Here is a 26,666-nt window from a genome sequence, read left to right on the forward strand (position 1 = left end):
GGGAATTGCCCACTCCCATTATATAACATCCCAAATATGGAGATTGCTACGCGACAACATCCAAATTTAGGTTTAAGTGTCACGTGGTCAGACGGTCTGAGCCTATTTGGAAGGTTCAGTTTCAGTCGGAACATCAATTTGGTCGCGCGGGGAAAAAACCCGCTCGCGCCCTACGTTCTGCAAACCGCTGTAAGGATCATGGATGATCATGAGCTGGTTATCCGCGTTCTCAGTACGCTGAATATACCGAAAGATAAAAGGGTCATATTGACATGGTGCGTGCAAGATCACCTTCCTGTTTCTATGCGGCTGACGTAGCACTGGTTGACGGATCATGTCGCGATTCCCCATGACCAACACATTACCTTTACCTGCACTCTCCACCACGACTTGCGGATGATTTTTCGGACAGAGACACTTGAATGTTAGGGAAGAAGCAGTACTACTGGTTCTTGGATCCAGACGGGCAATTCGTCATGCCGCACAGTTAACGTATGGGACCCCCTTGTTCTGCACTTGCTCCTGTACCACGACCTCTGACAGTAACGACATCTGAGTATGGGAAGAGAAGATGGGTTTCGATCCCTTGACGACGGATTTCGCTCGCTCTTTGGGTTTGCCCATGATGGGACTGATATTCTCCGAGGCTTTAGATGTGGATGGAGAGCATTTTAAGGCAGACGAACAGAGAAAGGGAAAGGAAAGATAGCGGTGACGTATACGGAACAGGCGTTATTGAACATTCTGTGTCTGTGTTAACCACTCATAGGGTAGCATGCGGGACGAAAGCTGCTCCTGTGTCGCAAAGTTGCCAAGGTTTCAAGATAAAATCAGGCAACTGGATAAATCTGTAGCAAGATACCAATTAAAGGAGGTTTAAAAAATCCAAATGCATGTCGATACAAAAGACCGCCTTTCCTAAATTCGGCCAACTGCTCCCTTCAGCCACACTTGATAGCGTCGGGAATCGCGTCCCGCACGCTATACTTGTCGACCCGGCACTGAACCAGATAGCGCTCGCGGCTGCCACTAGTCCAGGGAGTCGAATCATTCGTTGCGATGACTCTGGTGTGGGTGTATCCGGACGTTTATCGTCGTCCAGACAGATTCACTGGGCATTATCACGTCCTACGTAGCCCAGTGTTCTCCTCTCCGATTGAATACATATAATACCCACTCAGAAATATCTTGATTTTCATACCGAGGCGTGAGGATCACCTGAGAGGAAACCTCCGTTAATAACTTTCAGACCATTAGATCGAATGAAGTCTCTGACCTTTGATCAACATTGGGCACCCATTCTCTCTCGCGAACCGTTCCCCATCCAGTTCATAGTTGTTCAGCACCAAATAGTCCCGAGCCGCGTCATACAACTCCTCCGGCCAGCTGGACCCTACCCATGCTTCTTTGAGTTTGAGTTCCGGAATCCCATACTGATGCCAATCTTCTTTTGGGATCGAATCCTTTCCTTCGGGATCAAACGACCAATAGTAAAACGGGGCGGCTAATGGCCACCGAGTGGATTGAACGCCATGGGTCAATTCAATTGGCGGAGGCGGGACAAATAGGTATGCCGATGGTCGACCCCTCACAAAGTTTCCGGCCAGTTTGAATCGAATCTCCTCGATGAACACTACCCATAAACAAACATCAATTGTCGTTGAGCAGAAACCTTAAGGAAAGAACGGGGATCTCGATACCTACCAAGATCAGATCGCCTGATACCGTTTTTATGGACAGAGAGTGATTGAGCAAGGTAGGCGACCCGGAGCCGGTGTCGGTCGTCTGGCGTTAGTCGTAGGGAAAAGCGGAGATTTAGTCGTACGGAATCCTTCTTCACATTGAATTTGAGATCAAGGCGCGAAGGTACTAATGTCAATGATGATACCCATTATTTTGAACCCGTCACGGGGTTGGAAAAAATGAACTGAAAGCTAACACTTGCCTGATTCTGAAAACGTGGCTTGGATATCCGGATTCATGCTTTTGTGGTACCACCCAGGAGATGGAACGAAAGGGAAATGAGCGAGAATTCCAGGTTTCCTGCGGTCAACAACAGCACCAAATGTCAAATATCCTTGGCGAAGAAATTCAGTTAGGTCTTTGACGTTTATCTTCAACTTGATAGTTGAGACAAAACGCAGGTAGTCAGGCCCAACAGCGCCGACTATCTCTTTGCAATCGAGTTTTGGCTTGCAGGCGTGTGGAAGTGACGGTGGATTGTCGAAGAAGACGCTCGGGGCCTCGATTTCTGTGTTGGAGAGAGTAATAGATGTAATGTCGTATATCCATGAACAAGTATTCAGGTTGAAAACCCAGTCGCTATATTGGTCCGAAAACTGTTTATGGTACTTTAGATAGGGAAGAGCAGAGGGATAGGATAGTATTGTGGTCTTACTGGAATCGAGGACCTCTTCAGAACGCCGTCTTCAAATAGAGCACGGCATGAAGTAATCTAAGCACGGGATGAGCTGGACGTACAATCTGGAGGAATGACATACGCACATGGATATACAATAGGTATACACGTACAATCGGCGTTCTCACATGCTCGTCAATTATTTTATCCCCAACAACAAGTTCTGGGCGCCGGGAATCAGACACAAAAAGAAAATCAGGAATGTAAACCCAACCCTCGTGGAAAATCATGGCCGGGTTTGACGATTGGTACAATCCAAATAATTGGGGGAAGTATGACCTCCTGTAATGAAAGTCAGCGATCGTATATCACCACTACCAGATTATATGAGCTCACTGGTGAGCTAACAAGTGCTCATACACTCGTTTCCATAACTGACACAAAAAAGTCATTGTCAATACCAGATACCTTCCTTCTTCGAAGGGATGGGCTGTCTACCTTCCATATTTCTTGATCCCTAAGGGTATTCGGATTCGGATCTTCAGACTCCAAAGTGACGACTGTGAACCTTTTATCGGGATTTTTACCCGCGATCTCTGCAAGCTGAACCGTTCTTCTAACTTCTACCACGCGCGGTCGAAAAGGGTTCGTCTGTTTGAGGCGAACAACTAAACACTTCGAAGAGACTTCTTCCCGCATGATTACTTTCGCTCGTTTAATCACTTCAATTCCGTCTTTCTTGGCTCCGAGTCGTTCCTGTTCGCAAGTATCAGCCGTCCAGAGAACAACTTACTAGTAGGAACCACAAACCTTGAAAGCGCTGGATAGCGTCATAGCTTTCGAGGACTCGCTTTCGCGTCGAGCTTCAAGTTGGCCATTACGGCGGCAAACACAGGTAAAATAGTTGTGGACTACATCGCGCCCTACGACGTTAAAGCTCGTGTTGGGGCCAAAAGTCATATCATGGGCATGGCAGAAAAGGTCGGCGTCCATCGTAGTCTTGCCTGTCTACTCCGAGAGCTGGAAGAAGAGTGTAGTGTTGACCTCGCTGGAGCCGCACTAGGAGGGGAACTTGAGTCGAATTTAAAACTTGTGCTGTGCGTTGACAGAAAGCGCAAGCGCTGATCGTGCGACGAGTCACCAAGGTATGATGATGGGGGCGTTAAGTGAATGTGAAAGTTCTGTCAATCTGAAACCATAAAAACCGGATAAATCGCTAGGAAGTCATTCATGTCAAGACCGATATAAGTTTTGACCACCGTGCCTGTCGAAGATCATAAAATCATATCAAAGTTCAGGGGAAAGTTGTCAAAAAGGTGTAAAGAACAGTATGATGATTATTTACCCACTGGTTACCATCGATGGACGTTTTGACATTTGGCAACTGGGAGGGATAACGCGAACTGATGCCATTAATGAGACTGACAGTGCGCGTCTAAGGAAAGTTCTTGGGAAAGAACTTGAGATACTCGGATTCACGACATTTCAATTGATTCCCCGAGTTACCGTGTCAATGGAGAAGGGACTCCAGCACCAGGTCCCCATTTGAATCGGCATCGGAGATGATAGATTGGTATCTATACATTAAACTATGCTTGAACCGAACTCTTGAACGTTTGAACACTTCAAAGAGGTCGTAGCGTTCGGTGTTCAATAGCTTGTTAGGAGACATGTCCCACCTGTTTGTCGTGATCATAAGTTAACATTCAGACTTAATATAAGATTGAAAACTTACTCTGGTTCAGTCCCACAGGACCCAGTTCAACATCAATCGTGTAGAATCCTCCCTACCGGTGAGCTCTTTTCTCCTTACCGCTCGGCGTTTTCCGATCCCCCTTCTTCAACAAGACTCCTTTTCTTCCCATCATGATCCATGTTCCGCGTGGCCTTCAATAACTCGAGTTGATTCAAAGGTAAGATGTGGTACAATCGAAGTCTGAGTGGGGGGAACGTTCAGCTCGCGAGATGGATGACGATAAGAAAGTACCACGGTGGTGTGACCTAGTCGCATATGCCACATGGGACTACGCGAAGGCATCCTGATTCGTTTCTTCTTCATGATGCAGTTCTCTCGATTGACTACGGGTGAATGTCGTCTTTGAGAGAGGCATAACTCAGGGATTAGACGAGAATGACACAAGTTCGGGTTTCCCAGTACTTTTACTTGGTACGGGAACCGTGAACGGGGACAGCAAAATAATATTTTGACGCGGAGGGTGACGATGCAGAAGAAAGGCCCCTCAAAGAAAGAACAAAAAGTATTTTAACGATTTGACACTTCCGAATGCTCCGTACAAAGCGCAATGCCGACACCCCGCAAGACCGGCGTATCTGAGGTTGCGTTGATTGACTACGTATGACCCTTTTCCTGCTCAGAGCACCTTTTCAACCTACTTGAAGAATTGATATACTCCTTCAGTGTGGCCTCGAGTTTCAATCCGAGTGGGGATCACCTAAATATCGAACCTTCAGTTAACAGCTTTCAAGCGGTATGGTGTCTTCTTACCTTTAACCAAAATCGGATACCCGTTTTCACTCGCAAACCGTTCGCCATCCATACCGTAGCTGCTCAACGCCAAATAATCCCGAGCCGCCTCATACAACTCTTTTGGCCAACTAGACCCTATCCACGCATCTTTGACTTTCAATGTTGGAATCCCGTACTGATGCCAATCTTCCTTCGCAATTGGATCCCTGCCTTTGGGATCAAACGACCAGTAGTAAAACGAGGCCCTCAATGGCCAGCGAATAAAAGGGGCCCCGTTAGCCCATTCAATCGCCGGAGGCGGGACGAATAGATGTATGGGCGGTTTATGACTTGAGGGATCCGAGGTGAAATCTCCAGCTAGTTTGAATCGAATTTCCTCGACAAGGACTTATCATATTGTTATTAGCGGATCGAGAAGGATAAACGAATTTCGATACCTAGATCAGACTGTTCGACTTCATCTTTATCGACAGAGGTCGTTTGCGTTAGGTAGGCAACCCGAAGCCGTTGGCGAGCCTCTAATGGTAGTCGGAGCGAGAAGCGTAGATTCAAACGGACATGATCGCTCTTCTTCACAAAAGTGAGATCGAGACGCGAGGGAACTACAAAGCACGGCGTGTTAGAGCTTGAAAGGAGAATTAGGCGTGACAGCTCACCTGACTTTGAATAGCTGGATTCGATTTCTGGATTCATACTCTTATGGTACCATTGCGGAGACGGGACGACAGGAAAGTGAGCGAGGATTACAGGGTTCGTGCGATCAATGACAGCGCCAAACCTCAGAATTCCTTGCCGCAAAAAGTCCTTGAAGCCTTCAACGTTTGGTTTTGACTTGAGGGTTGAAACTAAAGACAGGTAATCCGGAATATCGCGCAGTATCTCGCCAGAGGCGAGACGTGGATTGCAGTGGCGTGGAAGAAAAGGCGGATTGTCGAAGAAGACATGGGGAGAATCGTCTTCAACATCGGAGAGAGCGATAGATGTGATATCATATACCCATGAGCGAGTGCTCAGGTTAAAAATCCAGTTCCGATAGTGTTCTGAAAGCTGTCGGTATGTTAGTCTACAAAGACCTTAGGACACCACGTGGTCTTACTGGAATCGAGTACTTCTTCACGACGCCATCTTCAAATATAGCACGATAAGAAGTGACCTGAACATGAGGATGAGCTGGGCCGTCATGAAGGAAGGGACATACGCACATGTATGTACCAGAGGTAAGCAAAGACAATCGGTATTTTCGCATATTCCTCGATGATATCCTCTCCACCCACAAGCTCTGAACGGTACGAATCAATACCCTAGCGGTAATAAACCATGAGAAAACTGACCTTGATGGTAAACCAGAGCCGGCTTCGACGATCGGCACAATCCAAAAAGCTGGGGTAAGTATGCTTTCCTGCAACAAATTGTAAGCAATTATGGATCGTGCCAGATCCTCTCAACGCACCGGGGCCCAAAGGACGACTTCTCATACACTTGCTTCCATAGCTGCAAAACATATCAATTCCAAGTTACCTCCCTCGAAGAACACACCTGCCTTCCATATAACTCCCTCATCCTCATCGCCATCCTCAGAATCCAATGTGAGGACCGTAAACCGTCGATCGATATTTTCACCATCGATCTCTGCGAACTGAACTGTTCTTCGTATTTTCACCAAGGAATCGTTGCTTGATTGAAAAGGATTGGTCGGCTTGAGGCGAACGACTAAACTCTTCGAGGAAACATCTTCCCGCACGATGATCTTCCCTATCCCAACCTCTTCGAATCCCTTCTCCTTGGCGTCGACCTGATTGTCGATCCCATGCTGATGTCAGTCCGTGGAAAAGACACATCTTCGAAAATTGAACGAACCAACGTACGATGTAGCACCGTGAGTTTTCCCGGGGAAGTGCTACGCGGTATTGATGATCCTGTGTGCGGATACGCGAGTTGGACGTCGGTAGGATCGTCATTGTTGTAGTTGTGGACTACGTCTTGCCCTGCGATGATAAAGGTAGAGTTGTCGCCAAGACTGATATTCTGAGCGCGAGCGGAGGAGCCCATTGTCTATGTAGTACAAGTGCTGGGAGAAATGGAGTAGTAGATGGTGGTAAGAGAGATAGTAATGTGGAAGGTGGAGCTCGTGCTGCGCCGAACAGGAAACACAGCATTGGCATCAACTCATACGGGGACATTATATATGTAGATGATGCCGACCTACGACAGGTGGCAGTTCTGTCAATCAGAAAACGTGGGAGCGGGAATGTACTTAAGTACTTATATGGAAGACACGGTAGCAGTCGCAATTCCAAGTAACCAACAGAGCCGTTGGGCAGCAAGCAATTGAAAATGCGAGTGAAAGTAAAGCGAATGAAGATGGCAATGTCCAGTTGCCCAATGATCCGGTCGATGAACCTGATTATGTTCTGGAAGTTCTGGAAGCCCGACGCAGAATCACCGGTGCTGCGCAAGTTGAGGTGAGATTCCATGAGAAGAGGTGCGACCGGTCCACATGATCCAAAGCACAAATTATCGTGCCGTCGGCGGGGATGACAATGTTTCGGTTCGGGATCATCGGGAAATGAACGGATAAGACCTGATGTGCTCTCGATGCTGAGTGAAAGGCGTTCAACTTGAAAGAACAGTGAACCTTCAATCTTCAAGTCGAGTCTTTCAATCGCCATAACCAAATCACCAAGCTGCGCCAGCGGTTGTCAAGGGGGGAATGGCCAGCACAACACAAAGTCTGAACTCCAACTTATGAACGTATCAGACCAATTGAACGAACAGAACAAGAAGCCAGACAAGACTGCGTACTCACTTGCACTTTCAGATCACTTATCACCAATCGCCCTAGAGGCAGCCATACCCCTTGAGACCCCTCAAGGATCTCCTGGATCCGCCTCATGATCAGGCTTCGCTATCTCTTTAATTCCCTGTGAGCTCCTACAGTGGCCAGGCGTCGTCGTCGACAACCAGCCGACTCTAAATCATCGACAGAATCCTTCAACATCACAAATCCAACGTGAACGACAATACGGTGACACCTGTTACTCTGGCTTCACCAGACAAGGAAATTGATTGGAGGGATTCGGGTGTCGGAGGAAGGAGCGACTAGTGAGCTGGTGGAGAGGCTGAACCTGGAATTTGCCATCATGTTGTGAACTTTTATCCTGTCAAATAGTACTCGTCTCTGTGCCCATGGCTTAACATTCAACGAAGGTAAAAAGGGAAGTAACTAACCTTTCGCCCATCCTGATGCTCATGCTCAAAAATGCCCATAACCGCACGTTTCGTTATTCCCAAATCTTTGAGCCCAACTTCCTCCGAATCTCCCCATCACGAACTGGGTTTGACCGTCGCTGTTGAGCACTTTCGCATTCTGGAGAATAAGATGCATGACCATGGCTTGATAGATCATAACGCCAGCCACCTGGGTCGTCCAAGTGCAGCTGCGGTCCGAGGCTGAATGGATGTTGGGGTTGCTGTTGGGCGATGTTTGCAAGCGAAGTTCAGAAAATGGTCAGGTGCATATAAGGATGAGTTAAGAGGAGCGGATGGCGAAAGATGTGGCGAGTCAAAATCGAGATTAAGTGGTTTGAGACAAAGCACTGGCAGAGGGGGAAATGGGGAAATGTTACCCCCGGCAGATCTAAGCCGTGACACGGTGGCGTGATCTGCGCGTTTACTTAACTTTCAACGCTCAACATGCGTCCTTTTCTTCTCCGCCTACGTTTTACTTACTGAGGACTCGCCTTCATGCTCCTCTATTCGTTGAGAGGGCGATAATACAAAGAAAACACGCATCTGGGGGGCCCATACTCTGAGCTCAGTGTTCTCGTCTTCGAGGCTCGTTATTGAACTCAACAACCATGCAGAACAATTACAAGGGCTCAACCGTCGAGCGAGCACCACTATGATGCCCTAGATTTCACAAGACGATAGCGACAACAGCCTGCTGGTCTCACGAAGATCCTCATCTTTTATCATCTCAACAACTACTCGTGGCCCTCCTCCATCTCATCTCCTTAACCATTTTCAACATGACCAACCCCAATCGATAACCATTACTGTCCCATGCGAATCTACGAATCTATGAATGATGTCGATGAACGAAGCCTAGAACCATAGCCTACCCTCCATGAGACCATCGTCGCCATCTCTACGTCAACGGGAGTCGACGATACTATCCAAAATGCATCGGAGGAACTGGAACACCGAATAAAAGCTCATGTTTGCTGGTGGTCAGGAATTTTTTGGGGGGTTCAGCTTGCAGCACGAAGCGGTAACCATGGTTCGTCATCATTAATCAATGATCATTATCCTCATAAGTCATACTGCTCACTTTTGTTCAGGACTGTACGCCGTGCGGGTTGTAACTCGACTTCAACAGCCCCTTTTCGGTCCAGTGGAATCACAGAGGGTGGCTTCCGGGGAGAGGTGTTGGATGGCCTTTATTTAGGACAATGCTCTGACAGTCTTAGAATATTGTGGCGCGTGCTTGGTCGCTTCTGATACCCTCTTCTGGCCTTCAGGGAATTGGAGCTACAGGGACGGGATCGAGATGTCGCAGTGATCGCCAACGAGAAAATGCGCCAAGAAGAGAAGCTGTCAGTTGCAGAAGGATTCATCGGTGGCTGGAATAGCATTTAGGTAAGGATGCGAAGTTGTGAGTTGCACCTTCCTATTCCTTCAATTCAAAGTACTGACTCTCTTTTTCTATTCACCCTGATCAAGTTCGCCCTCCACGACGTACCTTCTCACTTCCTGCCTTACCTCTCCAGCACAGTTTCACGGTGAAGTGAGAGAAGTACTTAACAATAGTGAATCTCCGTAGAACAGGTGGAACATGATTTATATGTACTACAAACCAGTCGAGTACGACAATTTATAAATTATTTTCAACTGTGAGATGTCACGCTGCGGGATGATTCGAAAGAGTCCCTGTCCGGATCCGAGTTTATCTCGATGAAAGACGTCGTGCCCAAAATGACGAATGGCGGGGGTAATGGAATGGGCCGCGCTGGATGAATTTCTGAGGTTGCAATTGTGTAAAACAACCAGATGACATGGCCGCGGAGCATTCAATATCGTTAGTCCACTTCCATGGCTGTGTCCATGAACGAGTCATCCACCATCTCGTCGTCGCCTGTAGGTTGGAACCGATCTAACGGTGAACCGATACCTGGCAGCTGTGGAAAAGCTGTCGGCATGTCTATGTCCATGGCCTCGCCTCCAGTACTGACCCTGTCCGTATGAGACGGTAGTGAATCTAAGAGAGGGAACCGTTATTTCAGCTCAAGTCGGGGTATTCAAGTGGAACATACCTGTGTCTTCGGAGAGATCCTCAAAATGCCGATCATCCACGTCGGAATATATGACTTCCATGATAGGATAGCCCAACGAACGAGCGAACTCCATCGTGGTGGGATCGAAACCTTTCTTCTCTTGCCATGCCAAGATTAAATTGTACACATCAGAGTTCCAGCAATATCCGTCAATCATAACATCTGGAACAATGGGAGGGAGCCGACATGACAAACATTGGGATTCTGTCATGGCAGATTTCCCGTTAGGATCCGAGGAATAATAGTAAAAATTCTTCCCTGACATCCATGCACGTATGTCGGGAAATCCGCCAGGAAGGGATGGTGGCGGGTGTACAAACAGGTAATAGTCAGATTCATCAATATTGGGGGCAATTGTGTCAAAGTCGTCTTCAACGTCATGATCCAAGGTACCGAGATTGAGCAACTCAATATAGTCAATGAAATCTATCAAGTGTCAGGAAGGCATCATATTCAATGGAATCAGGAACGCAGCTGACCGTAGTCTGACCATTTATCCTTTGGTATATTCAGCGTGTTGAAAATGCTGCACGCTTGAGATAGCCATCCGTGACGTCGCTGATGCCATGGAATATCTATTTCATATCTGAACGCTAAAAGAAATTCTTCTTGTATCTGCAACCGAGCTGCCGCCGAATTTATAGAAAACCTGGACGACAATTAGATGTGTCCTCGACATTTACGAGTGAACAGTATACCGTGTCCTTCCATCTTCCATGGCGATTGGGTGGAGGTCTTCTTTAGCAAACCAGGAATACCCTACTCTGTACGTCCATCCGGACCGGAATTTTGCAAGCGGTCGGCCAGAAAAGCGATCCCAAACTTGGCATCTATGACGCGGACAGTCTTCTATTTTTGGATACACTGTGCTGTTCGGTGTGCCTGAAAAGGCGAGAACGTCCAAGAAGATCTGATCCGGGCAATACTTGATCAGGTACTCGGTAATACAATCGGCGCTGTACGTCGCAGGGTGAAGAACCGGAATGTTTGAGCAACTTTCGAGCTGCCACACGGGGAAAGTCTCGACGTGAAAGAAATCAGGCTCAGGTCCGGCTGGGCCGAAAGATATTCTTCCATTTCTTGGTTGAATCCACACATTTTTGCAAAAATATGAAATCCGCTCCGTCGGATCCCATTTAGGCACATTTTGCCTTGCCTACAGCCATGTGATAACGTTAGAATGGAATAAATCCATGGCCAAAGGAACGCACGATGCAGGCTTGGAGAGTGAGATAGCATTGCAGAGTTGAGTATTTATGGTGCCGTTGAATATGTTGTACTGGAATAAGCTCTGTATAGAAAGAATTCCAGAAACGTGTTCGACGATCCAATACAATACTCACCTTCGTGAAATAGGACCATCGGAATATCCGAGTCATTGAACCCTCTTAGCTGTACGACATTTCCATATCTACTCATTCGCTGCTGTTAATATCTGCCAACTACAGGATAAGGAGGTTAGACAGACCGGTTTCGTGAATATCTGAGGCAATCCCGCTTGAACACCTACTTTGAGGTGAGCATCGCACTATTCAAATCGATAGAGTGATGCGTACTAACCTTCTGCGCATCGGGTCCAGTGTATGTGATACTTAAGAACGGCAAAGACTCTTTCACCCCTTGGACAAGACAGGTCAGATGTGCAGTCCATTTTGCTCTCGACTTGTCCCATCTTTCTTTCCCGTTGAGATTTGAGGGGTCCTCTTCATATTCTTCTCGATAGACTCCATTTTCAGTGAAAGTTTTGAGGATTTTGATTCTCCCTGCAGGAAATCTGTCATACTATGAGAGCTATGAATGCAACGAAAACACTCGTAAAGTATTCAAGCGACGTACCTCCTGATACAGCTTCACTTTCCATTCCTCCTCCCCGGGACCGGCAACTTGACGTTCGTGCTGCAGACAATGAACAATTTTCTGATTTCCGTGGACGATGCTCAAGTTCGCAGTTCCAAAATTCATGTGAGACGCGTTGTTGAACATTTTGAAGGAGTCGACGCTGCAGTACTGGTGGTGGTGATGGGGCAAGATAAACGCTGTTGAAGGGCTGTTCGTGGGACATCATGCATCATGCATTAGTCCTGTCATCCCTGTATAAAGTTTGATGTAAGTTACATGTTGCACGTTCTGGTGTGAATTCCGACTGATGCCGTGTTCTTCTCTCAGTGCCTGAGGTTTACCGTCGTTGCGTCGCGTTGTGAGGAATACCGATACATCCTACAGATCGAGGGAACGGCGTTCCTACGTTACCGCTGAACGTGAAGACTCGGAGTGTGCAGTGAAATTCAAAATTTGACAACAAGCCTTATCGTAGAACAGTCAACAGGATCATTGAGAGGTACGATGAAAGAAAAACACATAGCACACGTAAGTAGGATAAGATGCATACGCGGCCTTCATATCATATCCTCTAAGTACCTGGATGGAACCTATCGGTTCACTGATCAAGAAATTGACACGGCGGTTGAATATGAATTCGCCCTGATGCCGCAGACGGTGAGAACGAGAGCTCTTCGGCATTGAATTCTGTGGTCAGGAAGAGACCTTGGTCCATGGTATGCCGGCTCTGATTCTCAAGGAGAGACAAAATGTTAAGAATTGTTGAAAAAGGGAAGATGGAGGAACGTACAAGGTATCTGACCATCCGACCGCGTCTGGTCCGATGAGGAGATAGTTGTTCCTATTAGGGTTGAAGCAAGCAAAGTCCCCAACGGAGCGTAACACCCGCATCAATTCCATCTTTGACATCGTCAATGCACTGGTTCAAGCAGAAAGGAGAGTGATAATACATGTTCCTGATGCTGTTGTCGTATGTACCCAAAAACAGTAAATGAACAGTCATGCGTTTGAGGCGAGCGCACGTCCAGAGCGATAGCAAGACTATCCGTCAGTTAACGAGGTGTAGAAACTCGGATTAGAAACAACGCAGTGACGATTCAAAACAACAAAAAACGCACGCAAGAAGGCCCCTTCTCGTGTATGTGCACAGGCTGCACTCGATGAAATCACCCTGTCTGAACCCTATTTTCATTCACATTGAGACGAGTTTTCGTTCCAGCGACTTCTCTGTGCGACCTTGGAAGAAATAGAAAACATTGATCAATCCTAGTCAGAAACGCCAAAGTAAAACGTACCTCGGCCATTGGTGTTTCCAATGTATAAGAGATCAGGAGCAGCTTCAGTGTACTATGATGTCTTTTAGTTGAGATCCATTGATTATGAAGTTCAGATAGATAGATAGATAGAGAAAGCAGGTGTCGTCGTGTATGAGGTGGGAGAGTTGAAACGCGTGTGACGCTGTGGTCACCCATGATGATGATGCTACACCTTCCGCCTTCTTCGACCGCGCAAATGGCAAAGTAAGTAACTTTCCTTTTTAATTCCAAGCTTCTTTGAGATCCTGAAGACAGGAAAGGCTGATACAAAACCAAGTGAGTGCTTTCCGATTTCAAGCCATACTTAACCCCGTCACTCAATGTTTTTTCTATTTCCTGCTAGAAGCCCTTGCGTTAAACTAAACATCCAAGTTTGGCGGTGGTCTCCAAGATCATTCTCTGTCTTGAGAGAACTCGTGGTGGATAAATGCGGGAGAATGGACGGTTCTTGAGGTGGTCTAAGAGGAGCGGCACGTTCTTATAGATTTTGGGATGAAACTTAGGAGGTACGTTTACTTTTTTTACTTACCTCTACTTGACGACCAAAGTAATCGCTAGGGCCTCATATTCGACATCGGCCGAACAACAAGACAAAGGAAAAAAGAAGCTCTTACCTATGATCCGTTTCTGGGAGAAGTCTGCGTCGGTTAACCGTTCCTCAAGACACTCGAAGGCAAATTTGGAACTTGAAGGCTCGTCGGTCGGCGAAAAAGGCCTTCTCTTCCACGGTTTTCTATTGGCAGATACGAAAGCCAGTACTATACTCAAGTTGTGCCCATTGCACCCATCCGTGGGCTACTAGGCGAGGTTCGTTTCTGTCGGACCTTTCAATCTTGGCAATATATGATTTGTATTTGGGTATCTGAGTCTTTGGGGTCGAACATTTACTGCTGTATCATCTCAACGGTGGTTTTCTTTTTTCATCCCACCCTTTCCACTTGCCCATTTCCTTTCTTAGTTTAGATTAGATTAGCACCTGTCTTGTACTACGTACTACGCCTGTGCCGGCTTGAGCTTTGGCCCACATCGGGACCAGCGCGGGAGAGCTTGGGCGTCCAAACAATTCATCATGTTTACACTCACCTGATCACTCCTCTCACACGCGAGACAGAGATGAACCAAAACCCAGTGCTATATACATCCAAAGCTATGGAAGAAACCTCAAACCCTAATCTACAGCAGCTTGGGAGATAACACTTATAATCTGCGTCCGTCATCCTTACCGCTCATCTTCAGCCGCTTTGTGCTCTTGAGCAACTCGTTCCATCACCTTCGCCACTTCATGGTCCCAATCCGTTCTCAAACACAACGCCGTCCCGAATACCGCAGAAAAAATCAACGAGATCGTGAGACCAATCCATAATCCGTGGAGACCGAGATTCAAACTAAATGCTAGCCAAATTCCAAAAGGAATACCAATAACATAGTATCCGCTAGGAAGGTATCGTGTCAAAGACGAACGAGAAAAAATGATTTGAAAGGGGGGAACATACGTCAGATTCAATAATGCACCGACGACTTGTTTCCCTCTTGCCCTTAATACACCAGCCGTGACCGCCGCATTTCCATCAAACACTTGGAATAGAGCGACCAGCGGAAGCGTAGAGGAAACGTGTGCTGCAACCTCTGGAAAACCAAAACCGATATATTGTATTAGAGAACGTTCTTGATCCTTGATTATAACAGTAAAAATACCGCACCGGGATCGTCATTGAAGATATACGACCATTGATCTCGGAAGACAAAGAACATAAGGCTGGTAATAAAACATTAAAAAACCAAAACACTGAGGCAAGTGACACAAGATACCAACCTCCATACAATTGAAATGATAAACGCAATAGCGAGCGCCGCGTTGGCCGCAACTCCTGCTCGTCGTGCTCTTTTTTCTCCAAGCAGGTTCCCAATCCTAACGCAAAAAACTCGCATCAGTTCCCTCCGCACAGTTCGGAAAGCAATCCCGAAAGTTTTTCTCTTACCGAACAGAAGTAGCAACAGCGAGCGCAAACGGAGCTTGAAAGGTTGCCGATGAAGAGACTAGAAGCACGGATTGACTAGCAAGAGCTACTGGACTGATTCTACATCATGTCCAGGGAACGATATCAGCCACTAGTCAGGGTATCTAAACAACCGGAACTCACAAGGAAGCCGAAAGACCGACCAACTCCCAAGCCCACCACTCTGAAGCAGTTTGCCCTATTAAAGTGACGGCATTAAGCCTCAACCAGACAAGAGGAAATGGACAAGTATAGAGTTACACACCGACGCCACCGAGCCCCAAATGTACCAAAGCACCCAAGCTCGTAAACGTCCGCTTGGAGATAGGATACCAAGCCGTTCTGGGTACGAAAAACACGCCATATATCAATGATATGAGAGATATAAGATTGAACGATATGGCGGAGGCAATGGGAGCTCCAATGAAACCCAGACGGATGGGTTCGGGTCCCCAAACTGTCAATAAACGCCGTGACGGATGAACGCCGTCTTTCGATAGACCTTCGGTTTTAATTATTACTTACCAAGCAGATAGTTCAAGAGCGCGTTGATAGGAGCTACCACGAAAATGATACGTGTAGGGACGGTGAAGAGACCTGTCACATTGTCATTTCGTCGATATCAACTTTCGCGCTTTGCCGTGAACCTACCTTGTGATTGAAAATACCGCCTATAGTGAAATCAGCGCCGGGGTCAAATTGACGTTGAGGACTGACTCACCGACTAACCAAATTAAAACCATACGCTGGTAAAAAGAGAGGAGCGATGTAGTCAGCGATGACGCCGACATGAGCGCACAACATACTTCATACTCACCTGGTAGAGCCGGCGACAACCATTTCAAATATACTCCAGCAAGGTGAGCGACTTCTGGATCCTGTTTTAAAGCGAGTAAGATCGCCTCGGCATTAAACCAAATCATCAGCATTGGCTAAAAGAAATATAACGGTGAGAAGAATTCTCGACGACATGAGGCAAAAAACTGACAATGATCGTGACAGCTATAACAACACCTAACACATTAAAAGAAAGTCAGGAGGGGTGTATAAATCACCGCACATGAACGCGGAAATCGGAAGCATACCCATTCTTTGGGCCCACAATCCAACGAGATGGGGTTGGGATGACGTCCAGGCAGACGGAAGAACGGTATCAAGCGCACTGGTAAACCCTTGAAGAATACTGAGTCCTGTTACATTTGCGGTCATCGATCCGAGAGTTATTGCCGCCAGAGCTTTGGTGGATAGATGCCCGATTGTGAGAACAGAAGCAATGACAAGGGAAAACTCTAAAAGATGTGTGCTAGTGATTCAACCAATAAGAAACTGGACACGCGACCAAGAAAGAAAAATGAAATGTCCACACACCAAAACACAGGAATTGAATACTTGGTCAAGATCCGTAATTCATCGCGAAACATTTGAACGGAGCTTTCTTGTGCGGTGCGATCATTTCGTTCCACGTCTTCCACAATCCGCGGTGGGTTGAGAAGCGGAGTATTTTCGTTCGAACATACCCGTGGAGCGACGACACGTTCGATGGCGGGCTCGGTGTGAGGACCTATGGAAACTCTTGAGGACCGCCGACGACGAGGAACACTCCAGTGCTCGGAGCTATCGCCTCTTGAAGCATCTAGAGTAACGTCTTCGTCGTCAGATTCTTCATCAGTTCTATCGTTTTCTTGTTGGGTGTTCTGTTCAGTAAGTGTATTGCGAGCAGCATAGCGCGACAACAAAGCGTAATCCGAAGGAAGGGACGCAGGACCTTGATAGTGAGAAGCTGCTGAGGCCATATTTCTGAACTGCAGAAGATGACTGGGGAAGGTGGTGGAGAAATGGAAAGCCCTGGAAAGCTCTGGACCACCGCTAAATTTTTGTGCCCCATTGTGACTCAGTGATCGCGGCGCCGTCACGCGGTGTATATTTCCCAAACAGGCGTCAGAACTTCGTTATATGGATATATGCGCCGGCGTTTCGGCACGTCTCACCGTACGTCGGGTCCTTCGGTGTCCATAGAAGAATTTACATAAAGCCTAATTTCCCTCATGGTCCGCCCGAATAGATCGATGGTCCGATGGGGGGCGCGCCTTCGAATTGCCGAACATAGTCTTAGGGATCTCCGAGTCAAATTCTCAAGACGAAAAACGAAAAACGATATCATTGGCTATCTACGTCACAAATGTAACTCAGGTATTTACATATATATAGTCAACACCCCGATAGCTCTTCGTCAAGACACTCAAAGGCAAGCACTGGCAGCGACAAAGCAGCGAAGTTGAAGGCTTTCTCTTCCGCGACTTTCTCTCAACACACCGCTTTTACGGAGGTATCATCGAATGACTGAATTGATTGTCGCACTTATCTGTGGAATGCGCCACGCCACGTTCATTTCTGTCGAACCTTGCAGTATCGGCAATCCTTGAAGCTTGAACGTTGAATTTGGTAGCTGTCCTACGCACGTTGCCAGTGGGTCGAATGGCCCGTGGCTAGTTCTTCCCCTACAATCTTCTTACCCTCAACTACTTCAATGGTCTTTTCGCGTTCACGTCAAGTACGATCTTCGCTAATCTCCCGGTCTAGGCTCCTCCCACCTGTTGCCTATACACGAGTAATATGCCTCGGGAAGTACTCCTAATATGTCCTTTCTTAGCCTCAATCCGCTATCAGTGTTGTGCCACTTTGGAAACAAAAATCACCTTCAATGTACATCCAATGCGATATTGTGGTCTCGTAATATCCTCTTTCATTATAAACAAAAGCTTAGTACTCGCCAAGATTTACCTTCGAAAGCCATCTACATCCGCTTTTCGGTGCACAAACATTTCGACTGAAATGACGATGTGCCCTTAAGCATAACAAATTCAAATTATCATTATCGTCGACCATGACCCCCTACACAAAAAAAGTCTAAAGTCCAAAAGTCCGAGGTATTATTATCATCCCAAATATTCACTGTCTAGGAATCCATCGCTGGTTCACACTGGTACCGTTGGGATCACAGTCCCAGATTTGAATCTTAAGAGAAAGAAAACCGTTAAGCTCAATAAAAAACAAAAACATAAAGAGGGGGGGAAAACTCACATCAGCTCCAGGACTCACATTCCCATCCTTAATATCCATACACTTATTCCCATCCCTATCAATCCTCGGGGATATCTTCGGAATAAGCCCCTCAACTCTCCACACCTGGTTCACATTCGAGGAATCACAACTCCAGATTTGTAGTCCATTGCCATTGGTAGAATCTCCATTACGCAAGTCAAGGCATTTAGTACCACCATAGGTACTGAGGATACCAGCCAAGTCGGCGCGGGGAACGACCCAGGTGATGTTGCCGGAGGGGAAGGTGGAAGCGACGTTGTCACAGGGAGCGAGAGAGACTCGAGCTCCGTCGGTGTTTTCAGTAGCCGCGAGGCATAAGCGAGGTTGGGCTGAAGGAGCAGAGGGGGAAAAGGTTAACCGTTAAATTTCTGATGTGCAGTGTGAGGAATGTGGAAAAAACCGTACACAGAGCAGGTCCTCCTTCGAGTGTAACCGTAACAGTCTGAGTGTCCGGAACCGTTCTTCCGGGGAACTGCTGGTTCATATTGCTAGAATCACAAGTCCACACTTGGAATTGGTTCCCATCACTGATATTTCCGTCCGTAAGGTCAATACACTTGTTCGTTCCCGCCCATTGCCAGATACCAAGGGAGCTCGTGTGACTCCAAAGTTGGTTGGTGTTTCCTTGAGTGCAGGTCCAGAGTTGGAGCTTGGTACCGTCAGCGTTCACGCCGCTTGTGACGTCCACGCACTGTCGTAAAACGTTTGTTAACATCAACGCGAGGGAGAAGGGTGGAAGTAACGAACCAAGTCTTGACCGAAAAGCTTGATCTGTTGAGGAATTTGGTCTGTAGAGAAGGCATCAATGTCCCAATCGTAGTTTGAAGCGTCTCCAGTGCTGCAATCGTGAATGACCACGGGAGCGCCGGGAGTCTTGGAGGATGCAGCGATGCAACGGGAGACTATAACGAGTGGTAGAGGTCAAGCTGAGTTTACGAAGGGTGAACACGTTGCATGTACTCACATCCATCCTTGGTGAATTCGAGCTGCGTTCCAGCCGAAACTACAGCCACCAGAGCAGAAAGAGTAAGGAAGCTGTAAGTTGAACGCATCGCAGAAGAGCTGAGGGTGGAAGAGTGATTCCTTTAGGTTTTATACCCCCCCAGTCGGCGCTCGAGGAACGGGTCAATTGAGAGGACAAAGGTCGCGTATAACGGCTAAATCATGGGCAACACGGGAATCGTCGTCGTTTCTGCGGCGTAGCATATGGGTGTCAGATTTGAGGAAGTGACAGTAAAAGCGCATGACGCCTAACATTCTGGACTCTTGAACCATCCGTTATGAGCGGGGGTAAGCAGGAGTGATAGTCATCTCGAATAGAGTTCCCGTCAAGAACTCGATGGGTCCAGACTCCAGAGGCGCGCTGAGAGTTTCCAAAGAATTTCACCAAGGTCGAGATATCCGTCAGAGATATGGAACATGAAGAGAGAAGCAAAACGCGGACCGAAGCCATTGCCTCACCACCTCGTCTGACATCTTCGGTCTCATCTGTATTGTGGTCGACCTTGTTTCGTGCGGGGCAAATTCTCGACTGCGTAAAGAGGCGAGGCCCAATCAGCGCTGACACCAGTAGGGCGCAAAGTTTCGCATGCTCGAGCGGGCAGTTTTCACCGGATCGGAAGAATTGGTTCTCTCAAAGACGTCGGAAGATGGCCGTTCTGACCAACCCTCATGATTATGTAATCATGTACGTCCGCCGGAACGTCGGGACTCGGCCTTATCGGTCAGTCCGGTCCGAACGTTCGCTCTACGATGCTCTCGGCCATGATGGATTTTAGATTTCGAGTTCAGGCTCAACGAGAGGCGTCCATCTTCTTGACTCCTTTTCTCTTTTCTCTTACCAGCGCTACTGCGTGGACCAAAACCACAAAATGTTGTTAGCGATGGCCCGAATGAAGAGCTGACACTGACAGTCGTATCTCAGGATCTTCCGGGAGAAGGCGTTGGTCAATGGTCTGGATGTAGGAGTTAAAAAGAGGAGGATGCTGGTCGTCTTGGAGTCAGCTACCGTTTACTGTAAAAAACGTTCAAAGCCTGCGAAGCAACCCCGAATCACAATCCGATCATAACTCGACCTCCTTCTTAATGATCGACGTCAGCCTAACCTCGACGCGTAACCTCCCCAACCCTCGTCTGCGTATCGCCACCATTGCCTGTATCGCCCACTAGCATCGAGCCAACAGCTTTTCCGACATTCCCCGCAACATATCTCACCCCCAGTCTCGAATTCTGTGCATCGATGGATTAAAGCGCTCGACGGGACCGGTTCCTGTCCGATGGGGCTCGCTACCTACAAGCCATGTTCGTATATCGAGGGAAACACACAAATTGGCTAAATGTGGAACTTACATGTGCCCGAAGACATCAATAATATATAATGCTCGTTCTTGTTGTCGATTTTTCGGGCTGACGTTCAAAACGAAGCTGGTTATTCTCGTAACCTTTAGCGGTGGCACCGTCTTCGTCTTTTCTCGGATTCTAACGGCATGAGCCGTACATGTGAGCAGTTCCTGAATAGAGAGAATTGCTTCGTCATGGTATCCGAATTTGTAGTTACTTTTCATGTCATGTTTTGCAATGAACATCTCTTGACTCAAAGTTTCAATCGTGCACAGATATTTCGACATTAAAAGCTGATTTTATTGTAGCACAACAACTACTACCGGCCTTCTACAAGTCCAATTCAAAACTATAGTCCACAGAAATCAAAAGAGTGTGTTTAAACGGGTATACTTATAGTAATAGTTTACTGAACCGCAATCCAGCGTTGGTTGAGGTTATTTCCGGATGCGTCACAGTCCCAGATTTGAAGCTAATAAAAAAAGAAGTCATTTTAAGCTCAAAAAGAGGGGGAAACTGAACAGAAAAACTCAAAACTCACATCAGCTCCAGGAACGAAATTCCCATCCTTAATATCCACACACTTATTCCCATCCCGATCGATCGTCGCTCTTCCTTTCGGAATAAGCGACTCGACTTTCCAAATCTGATTCGGATTCGAAGCATCACAAGTCCAAAGTTGGAATCGGTTCCCGTTCGTGGTGTCTCCGTTGAACAAGTCAAGGCATTTCGTACCATCGAAAGTGCTGATGAGGCCAGCGAGGTTGGCACGAGGGACGACCCAGGTGACGTTTCCGTTACCAAAGGCGGACTTGACGTCGTCGCAGGGGGCGAGTGTGATTCTGGCACCGTCGTAGTTCTCAGCGGCGGCGAGGCAGAGACGGGGTTTGGGTGCTAAAAAGCGGGGCGGGGAAGACAATTTTTAAGAAGTTAGTCGGACGACGTCGGGAGAAAACGTACAAATATCAGGTCCTCCTTCGAGTGTAACCGTAACGCTCTGAGTGTCCCCAACGGTCCTTCCAGGGAACTGCTGGTTCATATTGCTAGAATCACACGTCCACACTTGGAGTTGGTTCCCATCATTGACGTTGCCATCCGTAAGATCGATACACTTGTTCGTTCCCGCCCATTGCCAAATACCAAGCGAGCTCGTGTGGCTCCAGAGTTGGTTGGTGTTTCCGGGGGTGCATGTCCAGAGTTGGAGCTTGGTACCGTCATTGTTAGCTCCGTTCGTAACATCCACACACTATTGTAGACGTTCTTCAGCCACCGATGTCGACAAAGTGGGGGGGAGAAAAGCAGAAACGAACCAAATCTTGACCGAAAAGTTTGATCTGTTGAGGCGTTGGGTCTAGGGGGAACTCTACAATATCCCAGTCGTAGTTGGACGCGTCGCCAGTGTTGCAGTCGTGGATGACAAGAGGAGCGCCGGCAGACTTGGAAGATGCAGCGATGCAACCTTGGGTTCCTTTATTAGGGACTAAATACGAGTTATTTCTGTCAATTGAGAATTGGATGAAACGGTTGCGTTGAGTACTTACATCCAATATTGTTGCTCTCGAGCTGCACGCCAGCAGAGACTAACGCAACAAGAGCAGAAAGGGTAAGGAAAGTGCTAGTTGAACGCATCGTAAGAGAGAGCCCGGCGGAAACCTTGAAGATGGAGGATATTTCCTTGAGATTTTATACACCCCCTGAAGTTCGGCACTCGGCAAGAGAACAAGTAAAAATGGGCAAAGGGTAAAAATATGGGTAGAACAAGAAAACTGACGGGTAACCCGGGAAATTGAAATAGATCACGAAGGAGGATTAGCTGAAAATGTAGAGGTGTACCCCTAATTTAGATTTATTCGCACGTCGGCGTAAGGAAGCCGACAATGACTTGGTGCACCTTGCAACTATTCCAGGCGTAACTTGTTATAAGGGTATCTATAGGATATGGCAAAGAACGACTCACCAATAATAGAGTACCTTTCTCGAGATTCCCAATAACCATTAAAGTAAGACTGATAGTCATCTTGGATAGACGTTGCAGATGGACTTTGTAAGTCCATCCCGTTCGGTGATGATATCGTCTCAGCGGGAGTTCATGCTGACGGTTTACTGAACTTGGACCGCATAACATCCTGGTCATCGCGGACATGCCATATCAGAATTCGGCTTTGATCTAAGTTGAGAGCAAAAGAGGTTTTAAAAAGGAATGGAAATTCATTTGTGCTGCGTAAATTTGAATTGAAATGCGTGCCTTTGGGAGGCAGTGCAACGGAGCCATGGGGCCGAGTCAATGTCATGGCGGAATTTTCCTTTCCCCATTTTGGTTCGGGTTTGAGATGAGCGGAGTCGAATGCAGGCGAGAAACTCAGTTGAACATGGAGGATGAAAAAAGGGTTGACGTTGATATCGATCACGCCACCGTCGTGTCCCGGGATTCCCACGACCGCGTGCTTGGACCCATGCTTTGACGAACTTTTACTTTCAGCCAACTTTCAGCCATATTCCCCTACCATCGTCGTTATGGAGCGCTACTGTTTCCCTTCCCGCTTTCGAGTGGCCTAAGCTATTGTGGGGAAGTCAGATATCTTTTGGATAATGTGGATTTAGGAAGCTGAAGAACATCAGCACGGAAGGAAGTAATTTCTGACTCGCGTGAAACTGGTCAGGGCGATAGGGCGAGTGTATCTTTCGCTCGTTCGATAGATCGGTACAGATATCACCTTATCGGGAGTTCGCTGCACAAGTCTGGAGAGTGCCATCTCAGGGTTAGTTGGAGGACATGCTAGACGGTGATCTGATACATGTACACAAACTAGTAGATGGTGGTACATCGATATCCGCTCGAGTGACGACGAGCGACGAATCAAAAAATCGAATGGAAGCAAGCCAACTCAGACGAACCTATGAACCCTGGAGGCGAGGGGGAAGACACCGATTTTGATGCTCTCGATCCTCTACACGAATTTGCCGACTCATAATCCCCACTTGGCACTGAGTGGATGAAGTCGGGGGCGAGTCAAGGTACCTTCATGAGGAGCCGATGTTCGTCTGGGGGGGAAAAGACGAAACCCAGGGAACAAAAGTCTCCAGTACCTATTTCGGGCGACGACTGACGAGCTTCAGCCCCGTAACTGGCTGCCCCCTAATCCACCTCCATATCCGTGCTCGCGGACACAAAACCTCCGATCACAGAGGCTCCGTGGTCATCTGATTCCATTTGCAAGCTGGAAAGGGGTGTCAGCAAATCTACATCCATGGCTCCCTCGTTGCTAGTATCATAGACCTTCAGCGTAGTATAAGATGGTACATCTGAAGAGGATAAAATGAAAATGTTTATTCCAATTGCTACAAAAACATCGAATGGGGACATACCCGTATCTTCGGAGAGAGCCCTGAAACGCTCTACATCGCCACCGTCCATGGGGTTGGAAAATACTGGTTCCATAATCGGGTGGCCCAAAGAACGCGCAAAATCGGTCGTCGAGGGGTCAAAACCTTTCGCCTCCTGCCATGCCCGGATGAGGTCGTACGTGTCGGTTCCCCAGGCGTGGTATACACCTTGAGCTCGCGGAACAAACGAAGGAAGCCCCAGTCTTACGCGTTGACTCTCCGGCATGATCGTTTGTCCATCAGGATCAGAGGACCAATAGTACAAATCTTTCCCTGATATCCAAGTAATTACGTCGGGAGAATTGTCGACGGCTTGAGGTGGCGGAAGTACGAAGAGATAAGACTGAGTTTCGAGGTGATTCGGTACCCGATCGGAGGCAATGAACTCGGTGTCACCTTTGTGGTCCAATGTCTTTGGATCGATCCTGAGCATCAGCGAAATTAAGTCAAACAACGCTATCAAAGTAAGTAAGACGGTATTCATTCGAACGGGATCAGAAAGTTGGTATAATATACTCACTGCAATCTGACCATTCATGCCTTGGTATATTCATTGCGCTGAAAATGCTGCATGATTGGGAAAACCATCTCATATATCTAGAACGATATGGATGTTTTGGACCCATCTCGTATTCGAATGAAATCAAGATCTCATGCGCCTGCTGATGAGCAATGGATTTTATAGATAATCTGGAAGCTGATCAAGTATACTGTATATCGCCGAAAGATAATCAAATGACATACCGTGTCCTCCCATCTTCCAAGGTGATCGGTTGGAAATGGTCTTTGACAAATGGGGATTGCCATGCCCAAGGAATCCAAGAGGACCCAGATTGAAAGTTCGCAATAGGCCGACCGGATGAACAAAGCCAGACGTGATCGTTTCGAGGAATGTACACTTTTTCTTGATACGGTAGGTCAACCATGTATGCCAAATCAAGGCAGTCAAGGAGAAACTCGTCTGAAGCATAGTTGAGAAGATACTTGAGAAGACAAGTCGTGTTGTACATGTCAGAGGGGAGAACTGGAATGGCAGAGCAACTTTCAAGGTGCGAGTCGGCATACGCAGTAAAAAAATATTCAGGTGGAGGTCCTTGAGGGCCAAACGAGATCCTTCCATTCCTTGGCTGAATCCAAACATTAGCGCAATATAACCTGTCCACCTCGGTCTGGTACCATCCGTACATACTTTTCTTTGCCTATGTCCACGGCGACTCGCTATTAGAATGGATGAGAGCTTTATGAACAGGAAACGTACGATGCTGGCTTGCAAAGCAAAATAGCATCGCAGAGCTAGGGATGATTCACGGTGCCGTTGCAAAACATGATGCACCGGGATGAGTTCTATGCCGAAAGAGAATCAGAAATAAGTTTAAGGACTTAATACTATGACAGTCACCTTCGTGGAAAATGACCATGGGAATATCGGAATCATTAAATCCCCGAAGCTGCATGACATGGGCATTTCTAATTGTCGTTGATATTGGCCAGCTGAAGGACGAGAAACTGAGGCGCACCTGATACCAGAAAATGCGAGGCAATCCTGTTTGAAGACCTTTGCGTTCAAGAAGGTGAGTAGTCCATCCGTTGATTCACAGAGAAGCCCATAACAACCTTATGTGCATCACTTCCGGTATACGCGACACATAGAAATGGAGAAGACTCTTTCATCCCTTCGACAAGACAAGCCAGGTGTGTTGCTCGATTCACCCTCTGTTGAACTTATCGTTTAACATGTGACCATGTCAGTCACAAGACTTAGACACAAGACTTCATAGACATTAGTAGTTACTCATGTACATACGTCTGTCACTATATTTACACTATCATTCACATGGATAGTTTACTTATCTACCAATAGCTTATAGACCTCACAGTAGATGACTGAGCATTCTCTCACATCTACTTATATCTACCAATAGCTATATGACCTCGAGAGATAACAAGAACCTTGTTACTCAGACACATTCATTAGATACTATCTTTAGTTCTAAACTCACACAGACGTGCTTAGCACGACATAGCACGACATACCTATTATTATACCTACAAAGTAGTATAAAAGCTAGGTAGTAGCAGCATGTAAAGACAGGCTGTTCTATACGAATATCCTACCTCTTAACTCTAACAAAGTTACTATCTCAAGTCCTATACAAAGTGAGTCATACCACTGTGCACTTAGGCTGACAAGCCTTGCACCCTGCTTTCAACAGGTTATGGGCCCCGAACGCCACAGACTTCCTAGTCAGTGTCAATGGCGGACAGACCTATGACCCTTTGCGGGACATAGAGAAGTTCACCAGTGGATATCGGACATGGCAAAGGCAAGAGTTATTTCATTCATCTCTTTCCTTCTATACTAGTATCATGGGCCTTCACTTTCGTACAAGCCCTATATCTACATTTTACACTTCTTACTCCTCTGGTCGTGCCCGCACGCTTGTGCAACGCAGACTGAGAAGGTTTCATCCATTTACACGGATGATTCACTTGGGACAACCGTTCGGA

General features: G+C 47.1%; 7 protein-coding genes across 8 annotated transcripts; all 7 read right to left on the reverse strand.

Moving 5' to 3' along the window:
* Nucleotides 1-145: 145 nt before the first annotated feature.
* On the reverse strand, nucleotides 146-3,848 carry E1B28_012007 (uncharacterized protein). The gene is made up of 11 exons (XM_043157071.1): nucleotides 3,709-3,848; nucleotides 3,170-3,623; nucleotides 2,858-3,115; nucleotides 2,756-2,793; nucleotides 2,634-2,701; nucleotides 2,506-2,582; nucleotides 2,399-2,455; nucleotides 1,946-2,339; nucleotides 1,705-1,869; nucleotides 1,277-1,633; nucleotides 146-1,218 (listed from the first exon to the last, which is right to left on the reverse strand). Exons 2-11 carry the CDS (start codon nucleotides 3,350-3,352, stop codon nucleotides 1,196-1,198), a joined length of 1,620 nt encoding a protein of 539 aa, XP_043004437.1. The 5' UTR covers nucleotides 3,353-3,623; nucleotides 3,709-3,848; the 3' UTR covers nucleotides 146-1,195.
* A 695-nt stretch (nucleotides 3,849-4,543) lies between these two features.
* Nucleotides 4,544-8,448, reverse strand: E1B28_012008 (uncharacterized protein). Its single transcript, XM_043157072.1, has 12 exons — nucleotides 8,076-8,448; nucleotides 7,654-7,997; nucleotides 6,705-7,589; nucleotides 6,388-6,639; nucleotides 6,298-6,338; nucleotides 6,179-6,246; nucleotides 6,050-6,126; nucleotides 5,944-6,000; nucleotides 5,504-5,894; nucleotides 5,285-5,449; nucleotides 4,866-5,234; nucleotides 4,544-4,812 (listed from the first exon to the last, which is right to left on the reverse strand). Exons 3-12 carry the CDS (start codon nucleotides 6,894-6,896, stop codon nucleotides 4,793-4,795), a joined length of 1,632 nt encoding a protein of 543 aa, XP_043004438.1. The 5' UTR covers nucleotides 6,897-7,589; nucleotides 7,654-7,997; nucleotides 8,076-8,448; the 3' UTR covers nucleotides 4,544-4,792.
* A 1,477-nt stretch (nucleotides 8,449-9,925) lies between these two features.
* Nucleotides 9,926-12,163, reverse strand: E1B28_012009 (uncharacterized protein; the record flags this gene model as incomplete). The annotated part of the gene is made up of 9 exons (XM_043157073.1): nucleotides 9,926-10,104; nucleotides 10,160-10,606; nucleotides 10,660-10,829; nucleotides 10,879-11,336; nucleotides 11,392-11,471; nucleotides 11,524-11,591; nucleotides 11,649-11,686; nucleotides 11,741-11,962; nucleotides 12,017-12,163. The coding sequence occupies 9 exons, from the start codon at nucleotides 12,161-12,163 to the stop codon at nucleotides 9,926-9,928; spliced, it is 1,809 nt and encodes a 602-aa protein (XP_043004439.1).
* Nucleotides 12,164-14,450: 2,287 nt separating this feature from the next.
* E1B28_012010 (uncharacterized protein) lies at nucleotides 14,451-17,243 on the reverse strand. 2 transcript variants are annotated; one of them, XM_043157074.1, is made up of 14 exons: nucleotides 16,701-17,243; nucleotides 16,418-16,635; nucleotides 16,333-16,346; nucleotides 16,150-16,210; nucleotides 16,054-16,078; nucleotides 15,984-16,003; nucleotides 15,858-15,929; nucleotides 15,598-15,789; nucleotides 15,477-15,531; nucleotides 15,315-15,413; nucleotides 15,149-15,244; nucleotides 15,036-15,091; nucleotides 14,829-14,961; nucleotides 14,451-14,768 (listed from the first exon to the last, which is right to left on the reverse strand). In XM_043157074.1, exons 1-14 carry the CDS (start codon nucleotides 17,123-17,125, stop codon nucleotides 14,555-14,557), a joined length of 1,680 nt encoding a protein of 559 aa, XP_043004440.1. In that variant the 5' UTR covers nucleotides 17,126-17,243; the 3' UTR covers nucleotides 14,451-14,554. The 2 variants fall into 2 exon arrangements, with proteins under 2 accessions (XP_043004440.1, XP_043004441.1); XM_043157075.1 differs by having other exon boundaries at nucleotides 16,150-16,264; nucleotides 16,321-16,346; nucleotides 16,418-16,709.
* A 949-nt stretch (nucleotides 17,244-18,192) lies between these two features.
* On the reverse strand, nucleotides 18,193-19,498 carry E1B28_012011 (uncharacterized protein). The gene is made up of 5 exons (XM_043157076.1): nucleotides 19,399-19,498; nucleotides 19,182-19,336; nucleotides 18,840-19,125; nucleotides 18,414-18,763; nucleotides 18,193-18,347 (listed from the first exon to the last, which is right to left on the reverse strand). The coding sequence occupies exons 1-5, from the start codon at nucleotides 19,484-19,486 to the stop codon at nucleotides 18,282-18,284; spliced, it is 945 nt and encodes a 314-aa protein (XP_043004442.1). The 5' UTR covers nucleotides 19,487-19,498; the 3' UTR covers nucleotides 18,193-18,281.
* Nucleotides 19,499-21,039: 1,541 nt separating this feature from the next.
* On the reverse strand, nucleotides 21,040-23,150 carry E1B28_012012 (uncharacterized protein). Its single transcript, XM_043157077.1, has 7 exons — nucleotides 23,020-23,150; nucleotides 22,732-22,941; nucleotides 22,316-22,672; nucleotides 22,085-22,254; nucleotides 21,735-22,020; nucleotides 21,316-21,668; nucleotides 21,040-21,246 (listed from the first exon to the last, which is right to left on the reverse strand). The coding sequence occupies exons 3-7, from the start codon at nucleotides 22,401-22,403 to the stop codon at nucleotides 21,181-21,183; spliced, it is 963 nt and encodes a 320-aa protein (XP_043004443.1). The 5' UTR covers nucleotides 22,404-22,672; nucleotides 22,732-22,941; nucleotides 23,020-23,150; the 3' UTR covers nucleotides 21,040-21,180.
* Nucleotides 23,151-23,910: 760 nt separating this feature from the next.
* E1B28_012013 (uncharacterized protein) lies at nucleotides 23,911-25,829 on the reverse strand (the record flags this gene model as incomplete). Its single annotated transcript, XM_043157078.1, has 8 exons — nucleotides 23,911-24,077; nucleotides 24,141-24,614; nucleotides 24,679-24,848; nucleotides 24,903-25,357; nucleotides 25,417-25,502; nucleotides 25,558-25,625; nucleotides 25,676-25,713; nucleotides 25,773-25,829. 8 exons carry the CDS (start codon nucleotides 25,827-25,829, stop codon nucleotides 23,911-23,913), a joined length of 1,515 nt encoding a protein of 504 aa, XP_043004444.1.
* Nucleotides 25,830-26,666: the final 837 nt, after the last annotated feature.

The sequence above is a fragment of the Marasmius oreades genome, chromosome 8 (genome assembly GCF_018924745.1).
Source record: "Marasmius oreades isolate 03SP1 chromosome 8, whole genome shotgun sequence".
Lineage (NCBI taxonomy): Eukaryota > Fungi > Basidiomycota > Agaricomycetes > Agaricales > Marasmiaceae > Marasmius > Marasmius oreades.